Consider the following 13,287-nt stretch of genomic DNA (forward strand, 5'->3'; position numbering starts at 1 on the left):
CATTTACAATATAGACATAACCAGGAGGAACTTTTTCCTCACTTAGTGAGCAATTAAGGCCACTCAGAAGGGAAGAACGTGCTCAGTCACACACAGAAAGACCTTCACAAGACAGTCTTCCAGGTGTAAAACTTTCCACTCGTCAGTTCTATAATCAAAAGTGCAGAGTGTCTTGGTTGATTCAGCCTCGGCCCTAAATTATACACTGCTGTCTGTCAGGCCAAAAGGCCCTGGGGTTTTGGTAGTGTGTGGTGCGTCCTGCCACGCCAAGTGACAGATGGTGGGATACCAACGCAGGCTGCAGCCAGAATTTCAGGGCATAGGGCAGAGTCTGCAGTGCCAGCCTAGAGGCCGGCTCTACAGGACTCCCAGAGCCTGAGGACACGGCACAAGCACACCAACTCTGCTGGGACGTCCAGGATTTTTGATTTGTTTCTTCTTGTTTTTGTTTTTGCCAATCTTAAGTGCATGCTGGCCAAAACGCAAGATGGCTTTCTTCAATTAGTATTTCAAGTTATAGTGTTAAACAAATAGATGTTTCAAACATCAGAATGCTGCAATTGCAATTTGCATGTTTTCAGTAAAAGTATGTCCCTATTACAAATTTTCTTAGAAAAGAAATGTGCTCATTTCCATTTCTCCTGTCCATTACTTCTCATTAGCATATTGCATACATATAAATAACAAAAAACAGTTTTCACAACAGGTCACTCACATAGTCTACCTTTTGTGCTTCACGAAATTTCATGGTTTTTTGGAATATATTAATTATACAATGAAGTCCACTGTTTTCTACCTAGAAAAGCCCAATGACATATAAACTTAAAAGAAGAGATAAAAACTTAGCATCTGGGAAAAGTAGAGAACTTCCAGCAACAGAAACAGTAGATGAATCATTTCAATGATGCCGTTGATCTGCATGGATTTAAATTTTTTTAAATAATATAGCTTTTTCTTACAAAATATTAAACTACTGAGAAACAGACTTGTGAAATAGGCAGCAGGGAGTGCCCCAGTCTGAAGCAGGAAGATGGGAGCTCTACTCCTTGCTCTTCTGTAAAACACCCAGGACCCCACATTTAGGAAATTATTACTCACTGGAATATACACATCAGTATAATGAACATCAGATTTGGATTATGACAATACAGGTTTGTATTCTGGCCTTAATTCCTAGTTTCCATTCCCATAAGCTTGAGATATCATCTGCTTCATCTATCCCCATGGGTCACAGTAATGATCAGCTGAGATAAATATAACTAAAGGGTTTTGCAAAGTCTTAAGCATTAAAACAAACATTAGATATTATTTCTGTAACATTCTACGTTTTATAAGAGCTTTTGGAGTTACCATAGGTAAAACTGGACAGTTTTTTTATCTAAATCCACTTAAGATAATATTAGAATTTTGCTTAATTGCAGTAACTTCTGTTATGGCTTTCTAAGAAAGTTAAAATGTGCTATGAAAGAGTTTACGTGTAGAGTTAAGTCACGTGCTTTGAATACCTCTTCTAGCATTAGCTATAAACTTGTGCTGATGGATCTACACTAGTCCTTCACGTCTTTTACGATCAACATCACACATTCAGTATAAGAAATACGAAGTGGGCAAGGAGTGGCAAGATAAATGCCTCATAAGAACAAAGCCTATGATCACAGTATTTCAGCTCCATGTTCTACACAAGATAACGAGTGCCGTGTTGTCATAATACATAATCATTAGAAATATATAACTTAATAATTACAATATATCAAATGTTGTGACTCTGTTTATTCTTGGACACATTAACTGCCATGTGAGTTATATTTAACTCATGCTAATTTTGAGCCCGGGCCTCATGAGGCAAAACCCTGCAGTTGTTCGTGAAAAATCTTACTTGCTGATGTTCTTATTGTTACAATTGATACTGACCATTTAATTCTAAAAACATGGATTGTGTTGCATATAACTCACACACAGAAAACAACAGAAAATAACAAATTTTTCATTAAATTAGAAAGTATCATTTTGTTTTCAAAGTTTTTATTCTATTTTTATAATAAAACACTGTGGCTCCAAGGAAAAAAATTTTTTCCAGTGTGGCAGTCAATGTATTAAAAAAGATAAGTAGCTCAAGCAGAATTTCTGTTACATGGCAGAATACCTATTTCTCATATAGAGACAGTAGCTTTACCAAAAATCTGAAATATCAGTTACTGTCCCTAAAAGACTAATTACTGAATATAGTAGCATGAGAAGGATCTATTTTTTAATTCAGCACAAATGATCAATATTCTCACTGATTATTTGTGCTGAAGAAAAAAATTATCCAATATTCAAGTAAATTGGAAGACTGGATGCTAAAGTATAGGAAACAAGAGCAGAAGATTATTGATAATAATAATAGGACTTGTAGTAATAGCAACTTATTAAACACTTATATGCCAAGCAATTTGCTAAGTGTTTTACATGCATAATCTTATTGAGTCTTCAGGTCAATGCTATGATATAATAATGTAATTTTTCCTCATTTTACAGGTGAGAAGAAAGAGGCTTATACAGGACAAATATAATAACTTGCCTAATGTTAAGAAGCTAGGAAGAGGAGGAGCAAATATTTGAGCTCAGGTTATTTTCCAGAACCTATAGAAACTCCTAATTGTAACCTACAGCACATGAGATGTTGTCTTTCCAAATGATTAAAATATAGAACTCCCAGAAGGTATTGTTATGGAAAGTCAATGTTGTCATCAGTCATCGGTTTGAACTGGAAATGACATGAATATAAGAAACACTGGAAAATTCAAAATATGTAAATTAATGCTAACACTTATGATTCCCCAATAGTACTCTTTATATCCACCATTAGGACTCACCCGAATTATAATACTACAGTCAGGTTCCTTTCTTTCTACGTATACTTCAATTAACAAATCTCCAGCCTGGGAAACCTAGAAGAGGGTAGATGTAGAAACAGCACACTTAACCATGTTGCAAAAACACATACATGATACTTAAGACAGCTCCCAAACTCTACAAAGCCCTCGTCATTACAACAATGAAACGGGCTCCATTTCCCTGTTCACAAACATGATGTACCCATTTCCAGAGACAGCTGATTAAAGACAAGGAATCCACACAAATGTTATAATCAGAAACAACAATCATAATGTGATTTTTTATCTCTTTCTCAAGAATTTAGTGTTCTCGAATACCCTTAGATTCTTACTGAAATAACGAATCTGGCCACAATGAAAATATGCTGACTTCCACAGCAGAAGTTGTAGAAGCCATCATCGTGTATGTTAGCAGGATAAATGCCTACATGACGAGTGCGTTGCGCACCCTCTGGGGAATGGTCATGCTTGAAGGTGCAGACCCGGGGAGGTGGGGGGGGGGGGGGATGGAGGTATGACTACATAATGAGCGCCAGGCGCACTGTCTGGAGAATGAGAACGGACGCGCTTGGGACTCTGACTTGGGGGGATGGGCAGGACATGGACAATGTATATGACCTGAACTTATGTACCCCCATGATGAGCTGAAATAAAAAAATAAAATAAAATAAAAAAAAAATAAAATATTTAAATAAGAAAAAAAAATAAAAAAAAAATAATAAAAAAAAAGATGAGGATGGAAAATGGGCCATATGTAATTCTGCTCTTAGCTATAATGTGTGCATGACATCAATAAAATTAAAAGGCAAAATAGGTCTTACTAAATTTTCAAAGAGATGCAATTTGAGGATAAACTAGGTCAGAGCTGTATTAAAACCACAAATAGAGAAAATAAAATTTTAGTAAGAAAAAATTAAAGTGAAATGATAGAAAAAAGCAGACAATAAATAAACATATGTTTTTATTGTAATTATTTTTGGCTAAGCATTAAGTGCTAAGTTATTGAGGTCATTATTATATTCCAAAAGATATGTGAAGCGAAGAAGATACAAGCCATAAAATAAAAAGCATAAGATATTACTATGTAGAAGGACAGTATAAAGTAGAGAAATTCAATAAAGAACCAAATGAATCTATGAAAAAAAATTGAGTAGCTTTTTTCAGAAATTCCTGTAAGTTATGTAACCACTTAGAAACAATATCCATCACCCAATTAAAAAAAAAAAAAGATCACAATGAAGAAACAATCATTCTAAAGTTAAATTTCCCTTAGCATAAAATCTATTGAGTAAATTTGTAAGGAAAACATTAAATAATGTACTTTGAAGAAGCTTCTTAATTATTCTGGCACTATAAGCTTAGAATATCTTATTTCCAATTTCTTCCCTCACTTCCTATAATACACAAAAATTCTCGGAAGATACAGTTGACACTTCTGCTTTTCACAATGTTTGCATAAACAGCTCTCCGAGGAAGGGCTTATTATAAAAATTAAAAAAGCAAACACAAAGAACTCCTAGAGTGAAACTGAAAAGACGAATAGCTAAGAAATTCAAACAGGGCTAAGACAAAGAGAATGTCAGAAAAATACTCCAGAGGACAGTTTCAATGGATTAGAGGAAAAGTTCACTCGAAAGAACAGATTTTCTGAAACTCTTTTACTTTTCTTTTCCAATTACTATATTTTATAGACAGTTGTTTTATTTGTACTCATTTATACTGAACTGAAAACATTCAAGACTGATTTCTTCATTGCAATTTGAATATAAAATATAAAAATGCAAAAGGATCCTCATAATTTATAATAATGACATAGACAATGCTGCCAAAGATAACCTTTCGGGGCTCAGACAATTCTTTATCTCATCACTGAAACCCTTCTTAAAAAGTGAAAATTTAAGAGAATTGATAATCAGCTAGATTTTTTAGGGTTAAAGCTAACTCCTCCAGAAGCTGTATCAAAATGGAAGAAGTAATTCATTAAGTAATTAATATGATAGCATTAGCACAGGGGGGTAGACTCTAAGCCTACTCTAATTTCCTTCATATGGAACCATAACTCTGATGAGTCCTCTAATTTGTAATGGATATTATTTCAGGACTGAGAATTTATGGTTTTACTAACAAAAAGCATCTGTCTCATTATCTGAGAATATCTGTCAACAGAGTACATTTGACCCGTTTCTATTAATTTACATTGATACCTAAAATCCACTGCAGTTCCTAGTTATCATAAGATAATTAACTATCAACCTTAAGACATTCCAGTGAATATTCATCAAATGAGGTAAGCTACCCTGGAAAAGCATAGTGCAACCTGAACATAAAAATCCAATGTGACAGAGGAAAGCAAGACAGAATATAGAAAAGTCAACTTAAGACAAAAATTAGCATGTGTTACAAAGATCACATTAGAAACATTCCATTAATACAATCATCTGCAAGCGTGCAAAGCAAAAGCATATAAGAAATAATTTATATTTTCAAAATAATAATGAAAAAATCATCAGGCTATTTGAATTTTCAATTTACTCGAAGTTATCTCTTTGGCTTTAAATGCTTCCTTTGAAATCCACCAGCATTTTCAACAGTGTTTTTATAAATAAAATTTTATTTTATAGAGGAAATCTTGATGTGTAAATGAAAACTGATTTTCCTTCTATATTTTAAAAATTTACATTAATATATTTTGCGTGTATTACACAACTAATTTATCTAGGTTTTTTTGTTCATCACTTTTACTTTGCTTCAGTTAGGAACTTGAGAATACACACAGCAAATGTCTTTACTTACAATAGAAGTTTTTGTTTTGTTTCATTCTTTAAAGATCTAACTATTACTACTCACTTGAGTGTCTTTCCATTTGGTAATAAAGCTATTTTCTATGTCCATTTGTTTGACTTGGTCTTCTTTAACCTGTTTAAAATATAATTTGGGACATTCTAATAATGTAAAATACAAAGAGTGATGGCACTCATCCTCATATAACTCTTCAGGAATATAAATATCAAATTCAAAATAAGTGAGAATGGCTATCTTAATCGGCATGAGCCCACACAGCTAGGTCATAAATAAAGCCAACAAGATAGAGTCTCATAAAGTTCAAAACATTTTATGATGATACTTCAGGCTGCAATTGCCTCAATGAAAGCTCTATTGCTTTGGACATTTAACAAGCAAAGGAGCTGATGACTGGTTTCTTTAAGTTTATGTAGGTTGAGAAACAAGATATTTTTTGAGCTGAAATGTTCGTTAAGTGCTTATTAAATATCTACCATTTAGGTAAAGTTAGGTTTAATATAACCATGAAGATAATCATGTACCTTTTACAAATGGTACAGTACAAAGACAGAATATAAAGAGAGCATGTAAAGCCACACATCATTTTTTTCTAATTCTTTCTTTTCTCAGCATCAGATTATTGCAAAGAATTTGCTATTGATCAACAACAGTGGACAAATATAGAAGGAAATAAAGAGAAGATCAAAGAGCAAAGAAAATCTAACAACTCTGCTGTCCGTTCCTATATGAATTAAGATAGAAACTTTAACATTTTATTTTACGAAAATAGTTCCTTTTATTTTTTGCTAAGGAATCTTGTGATAAGTTATCTTAAGAACGTAAAAACTCTATAAATAACCCACTTGGTTTAATCTGGTATATCTGTACCTCTGGAAAACAAGTGGGCAAATAAACATCATTTAATGAAATGCCCAGAGAAGTTAAATGGCAATACTGAGATGCTAGAACCAGTTATGTAACGAAACTGGACCTTTGACCTAGATCCACCATATTCAAATCCTGGGCTTATTTCCTCCATTTTTATTTCATTGAACCAAGAAGTCATCCCTATTCTAGCAGTTTCCTGATGAAATATGAAAATATTAACTTCATAAAATAGCAACTTAAAAAGTCAAATAATTGAAACAGAGATGACTTGGTGAGTACTACAGAATAATATTTCAGAATTTTCTTTTTTCCAATTAGGGGCACAATTAAAAAAAAATACCCTAAAGTGCTTTCAATTTAACTGCCTAGTATGTATTACTGAATTGTTAAATTCATAATTTCCCACCTCTAAATGGACATAATTCATACACATATAATGAGAAAAGAAACGCACATAAAAACCCTATAAATAGAACTATTCTGTCCAAAAGATATCAGATGGTAAAAAAGCTTTAAAAGCAACCAAATTTAAAATGAATGGCTAGCGCTTAAAAAACTAGTTATATCTAATTTTTTTAAAATATAACTATTCTTATTTTCTCTTTCTAAATATTCATAAAGACTTGAATAGTAACATCCTAAAATATACACCTTTGTTTGCAAACAGCAACATCAAAACCACTTTAACAAGGGCAAGATATAAAATATTTACCTCGAATATTTCTACATAATTATTAATTAAGTCCTCAATTACATTCACTTCTTCGCTAGTTTGTCCCTTCGTTTGAAACAAACAGGATGAAAAGACCAAGGCCAAATTATGGGCGTTCATGTGATTGATTTCCGAACATTTCTGAACCCTGTCAGAGAAAAGCATAGCTCGTTATGACACACTTCTATTTGGAAACTTCATAGAACTACAAACCAGGATTCTTATCATTTTTAACACCCACATACTGAAGTTCTCTGATATAAAAGGTATAATGTTGATTTAAAGAAAAACATATGGATCTTTCTTCCATATAAGTAACTTATAGTCTAGTTAAGAAAATAAGAAAAATACTGTTAAAGAGCTAAGTACAAGTTACAAAGCAGTACTTGATTGCTGATTTAGAGGAAGGACTGAGTGTATCTAAACAATTTCAAACTATGAAACAACCTGTGGCCAAAGCATAAAGTATGCTTGCAGAGTGGAGTAAAATGACTTGCGGGACTGCAGCATGAATGGAAGAGGAAGAGGGGCAATGTGTAAGCAGAAAGGAAAGCAAGAAAGGGGGGTTGGGAGGTATTTATTAGAGAGTTCCAAATTCCAAGTTCAAGGCTGCGCTAAATTTTCCAGAAAGTGCATATTAGGAGAGAAAGAACACCTGGAAGCATGTGTTTGTACAGTTAATCAAAATAGGATATTATTAAAGGGCAGACAATTTAAAAATATAACTACATTTTCCTTAGATACAACTAAGAAGCACTTCTCATAATGAAGAGATACGAACAAACTAGTCAAATCTTCCATTCAGTAGGCTACAAGCTTTGGATCCTAAAAGAGCACTTAAAGTATCCACAAATATAAGTTCAAAGTAATAAAAAAAACAACAACAGAAAACCGCACTATAGTCCTCACCCTAAGAAAGGGAAATTTGTATTGATACAAATGCACTAGGTGAGAGCTATAAGTAGTGCATATAAAAGTATCTGTTAACGGTCTCTATTTATGCCTCACAGACTGCAGAAATAGCAGCTGCTCAGCTGCCTGTTTAATTACATTTGGAAATTTTTGCAATACATATTAAACAAGAGAGACCCAACTCCATCAAAGGAATATAGCAAGAATAAGTTAGGTATTCCTGTCTATAAAGAACACAGATTCTTGTAGGTACAAGAATAAGTGAGTAAACATGACAGCAATATATATGATAATGTAAAAAATTCATAATAAAATGTCAAATTGCATAGCAGAGATGGAACAAGTGCAATCATCAAATATGATTTACAAGATGCAAAAGGAACTGGAATTTAATAGATGAGGATGTAATAATTGTGGACACCCCTCTCAAAAACCTCTTCTCTACTTTTATCACACTAAAACTGTAAACATCTGGAAAATTTATCTGCATGTCTGCCTCTGTTACTAGAATCTAATAAGCACCTCACAGTCAGAGACAGTTGCTTTAATCACACTGTAGTGTATGATAAATGCCTGGTGAATGGAATTAAGTGATGTTACTGATGGAGAAGGTAGTCTTTTATTTAGGGTAGGAATTAAATTAAATGCTAAGTCAACATGGCCACATCCAAATTTACCTTTCAATCTTTTGAGGACATTTCTGCCTTTCTTGAGACTTTCTTCTGCACTTCCTTTCTCCTCTGATATTCTTCACCTCTCTTCAGTTTCAGTGGCTACCTTAATTTCTGGGATAAAGTGGGCACAATAGTATTTCCTTTTCTTCCTGTACTTCCCTGCCCCCAGATGTTGGCATTCCTAAGTGTTCTGTATTCAGCCTGCTCAGTCTCTTCTCACTTAGGCCTTCTCATCAGAACCCCAAGGAAACTGTTTTCTAATTAGTTTCTCTGCCTCCTATACTACTTTTTACCAACTAATCCCATCACAGGGGCTATTATCCTAAAACAAATTTGCTCAGTCACTTCTTATCACTTAAAGGATAAAATCCAATTTTTTTGTGTGACCTGTACAATATTTCACAATCTCCTGACAACCAACTACAAACCTTTTCATCTCCTGGTACCCCTATGTCCCAGGAGTTATCCTTTGGCTCATTGCTCATACTTATCTTTCTTTCATGCCCAGTTCATGTGCGTCTTTAAATCTGAAGCACGAAGCAGTTCCTCAACCTCAACACATAATGAATCAGTATCTCCTCTATAATTTCATGCTGCGTGCTAAAATTATCCATACTAAAATTTGTTCCAACATCTCATAGGCATAGAGAAAGGAGAGAAAGGATGACATAATGGAGATGATATTTGTATGGTGTAATAAGAAAATCAGTTTACAATACTGGAGTTGACATGCATGAGAAGTAGTGGTTGGAAGAGAGAGATAAAGAGAAAAGAAGACAAATTGTGGAAGATTTCTAAATCTAGACTCTAAATAGAGTACTTTTAGTAAAATTCAGTTTTATAGGAATTTATTCAAGAGAGTATTTCACCCATCCAGGAAGCTACAACATATTCCTCAGCCAATGTTTATACTTATTAAAGTTTTTGTAATCATTTTTGCTGAGATCAAAATAAACTTCTAGTTTTAACTCAAAAGGATATTTTCAAACATTGTTATCCTTCGGACCTCATTTTTCAAATCACCATTATACTCCTCATATCTTTTCAAATGCAGACGGACTTTCATATCGAGACATACAAAATGGTTTTGACTTTTAAAATTTCTTCATTGGATAAATAGCCTGATACCAAAATATATGGGTTAGGTAAGATATAAACTGATAATAAAGAAATATCCACTAAGAGAAAGCATTGCACTCACAGCCAGATTCGTGTTACAGAATTCCGGTCCCTGTAATTCCTTTATTCTCCAACTTCCCTCCCAAGTGAATTTTATAACTCTTATTAATGCACTAGATGCATTTGAGGATGCTGTATATGATTATTTCTAATTCATTTAAGAAATTCCAGCGTAAATGTGACTTAATTACAGAAAGAGAGGCTGAAGTGACTGTTATTAAGATATGTTGAAAGCTTCATTATCACATGTAGAAGGTTACCCATACTGTTTTAAATTTAAGAAATGATGAGTTACTGAGTCCTATGTTTGAAATGTCTAAAAAAGTTCATAAATCCACCCACCTGTAAAGGTGTTCAATTATAGCTGCCAAAGTTGCTCGGTTGACCCCTGGAAGAGTACGTATAAATGCTCCATACTTTTTAATTCTTTCTTTTTCATCCTGTGTATCTGGAGGGGGGGAAAAAACAATCTTTAGACTGAAACCAATCATCTATGTTATAAATTTTCTGTTCAACAGTATTTTAAAATAGTCACAAGTATATTTTATTAAGTGACACAATTAGGTTTCAGTAGAAAACCATTCAAACTCCTATAATAAAATTGCCTATAATTCTTGAAAAGCATTTAATTATATAAACATTCCACTACTATATGCTACAGTTCCTATAATTTGTAACTTAAAATAAAAAAACTTTCAAAATGAGAGGGTGAGAGAGGTTGTATTTTTTCTCTTCTACTTTATGGAATATTGGACTTTAACTTAACAGGAATACGTTCAATTAACTACTCAAGTTGGACTAAAAAGTAAAGAATGAACCCAAAAGTATTTTAACATTGGCTATGGAAAGGTTTCATTACTTGTATTTGAAAATGACATTTCTTTTCTTTTTTTCCATATAATATTATAAAAATCTTCCCAAAGCTCTAAACCATCCCAGAGCTCTGAACTGTACATCAGCCCTCAAACGTATACCTTCAAATCTCTGGAAAAGGTGAGGAGACAACAGGAGAAGTCATGGGCAGGATTAATAACTACAATCCAGACTTAAGAGGAGGATGAACCTTCTGTGCTTGTCATGGACGGAAATTTACTGGTTTATGGATGAGAAAGAATGACTCTGTACTCTCCTAACCCCAAAAAGTCAAATATCAGGAGAAACTAGAGATAGGAACCCCCAAACCTCTAGACTCCAGAGCAGCAGTCCCCAACCTTTTTGGCATCAGGGACCAGTTTCATGAAAGACAGTTTTTCCACAGATGGGGGTTGGGGGGATAGTTTGGAGATGATTCAAGCACATTACATTTATCGTGCAGTCAAACCTCTCTGCTGATGGTAATCTGTATTTGCAGCCGCTCCCTAGTGCTAGCATCACCGCCTCAGCTCCGCCACAGGTCATCAGGCTTGGATTCTCATAAGGAGCTCGCAACCTGGGTCCCTCGCATGCACAGTTTACAGCAGGATTAGCGCTCCTATGAGCATCTAATGCCCCCGCTGAGCTGACAGGAGGCAGAGCTTATACTGCGATGGGAGTGATGGGGGGTGGCCGTAAATACAGACGAAGCCTCCCTTGCTTGCAGCCTTCTCACCTCCTGCTGTGCAGCCCGGTTCCTAACAGGCCACAGACTGGTACTGGCCTACGACCCCTGGGTTGAGGACCGCAGCTCCAGAGAATGTGTAGTGGCAGTTTTGTTTAAATTACTAGCTGACAGGGGAAATTAAAGATCATTCTTCTCATGAATAGCTGGTCCTGACTTTGTAACCAAGGGGACTGCACATATATTCCCTCTCAATTCCCAACTACCTTTGGAAAGGTAGGTTTTTTTCATTTCCTACTTAGCCCTACCTATTCTATTCACAGAAAGCCAGCAGAACATTAATGATTCTTTAAAAGTACCAAGTCACTTGTAAAGGACATTCAGATCCCTGGGGATTTAAGAAACTCTGTGACACATTTTTCAAGTCCACTCCTATTCAAAACGGCAAGGGATATCTCTGTTGTACTGATTTAGCCTGCACATGAGACCCATAAACATAAACACGGTCAGAATAACTTAAGTGCACTAGTGGCTGAGTCTCTACAAGGAAGAAGGAAAAACACCCAAATTACATTCAAAGAGTCTACTGGAAATGAATTAACAATTATTTATCACCCAGTGTAATCCAAACCTTTACCCTCACATCATCCAGTTACTAACTGTAGGGATAAGTGCATTTATACCATAAAAATCAATTAATATCACTACACTTATAATAAGAAGTCATGCTAGTATGCATATTTCACACATCTTATAAAAATAAAATAGACGTTAATTTCAAAATAAAACTTAATTCGAAAATAAAACTCAGGAAAAATTTCATGTCATATAGAAAATCCGATGAGCAATTCAACTAGTCACAGAATTCAGAAAATTTAGTGGTGTCCTTAGAAGAACAGATTGTCTATCATATAAATATAGCTGGCGTACCAAGCAAGGCATTCTCAGCCTCAGATACAGAGGATGCCAGAGTTCTCCTGTGAGGTCAGCAGGGAGTTCTAGTTTATGCTTTTCACATCCAACATGGAGCACTACTGAAGGGTCTGGCTGAGCTACATTAGATCTAAAAGCAAAGGACTTAAAGGGTATTTAACCCAGTATTCAAAGCCTTCTCCAAGTCAGTTCTCAAAGAATTCACATCTAAGTGAATGGCAAACACATTTCCTTTCTGACACATGCCTACTACCATTGCTGACTACCTTCTCCTGGTAGACCGACAACCGTACAAGACTTATTACCAAATTTGTCAAATTTAGAAAAACCATATTTATCACATATTTTCAATAACTGACTCTACAATAAAGACAAATTGTAAGCTTTTATAAAATAGAGATAGTATAAATAATGTCATAATTATAAATTATAATAAAATTTTCTTTAAACAACAAATGGGGTTGCAAGGTAACTGGGCTGAAAGTGATGCATTTATTTCATTCCATATTTTATATACCAGAAAATTATACAATTAACTCTTCTTATGACTGCAGTTGACTTTACTGATTTGAGAAACATTAGAAAGCAAATAAAATATCTCTGAGTTAGGTAGTTAAATTGTGAAAAGCTTCATTTTAATAGCAATACTAGTCTTCTTGCTGACACTAATCAGGATCATTCTTGGGATGATTTTCAAACTGTGGATGTTTTGTGACATCATTTCAAAATTAATTCCTTCAAATACATTATTTGTGCTTTAGATTAAACAAATACTTTCAATTTTAAAAAAAAAAC

General features: G+C 34.3%; 1 protein-coding gene across 3 annotated transcripts in view; it reads right to left on the reverse strand.

Moving 5' to 3' along the window:
• Positions 1–13,287, reverse strand: part of ARAP2 (ArfGAP with RhoGAP domain, ankyrin repeat and PH domain 2) — a 162,950-nt gene that overhangs the window by 44,818 nt on the left and 104,845 nt on the right. For 2 of the 3 annotated variants that reach the window (XR_006734821.1, XM_045550494.1), the window contains exons 21-24: positions 10,365–10,470; positions 7,258–7,405; positions 5,724–5,792; positions 2,856–2,930 (exon numbers count right to left, since the gene is read on the reverse strand). Coding sequence is in view for 2 of the 3 variants with exons in the window: in XM_045550494.1 (XP_045406450.1) it covers positions 2,856–2,930; positions 5,724–5,792; positions 7,258–7,405; positions 10,365–10,470 (398 nt within the window). In the remaining variant the exon portion in view is untranslated. The remainder of the gene's footprint in view (positions 1–2,855; positions 2,931–5,723; positions 5,793–7,257; positions 7,406–10,364; positions 10,471–13,287) is intronic. The other variant, XM_045550495.1, reaches the window with a different exon arrangement.

Source organism: Lemur catta, chromosome 4 (assembly GCF_020740605.2).
Source record: "Lemur catta isolate mLemCat1 chromosome 4, mLemCat1.pri, whole genome shotgun sequence".
NCBI classification, from domain to species: domain Eukaryota; kingdom Metazoa; phylum Chordata; class Mammalia; order Primates; family Lemuridae; genus Lemur; species Lemur catta.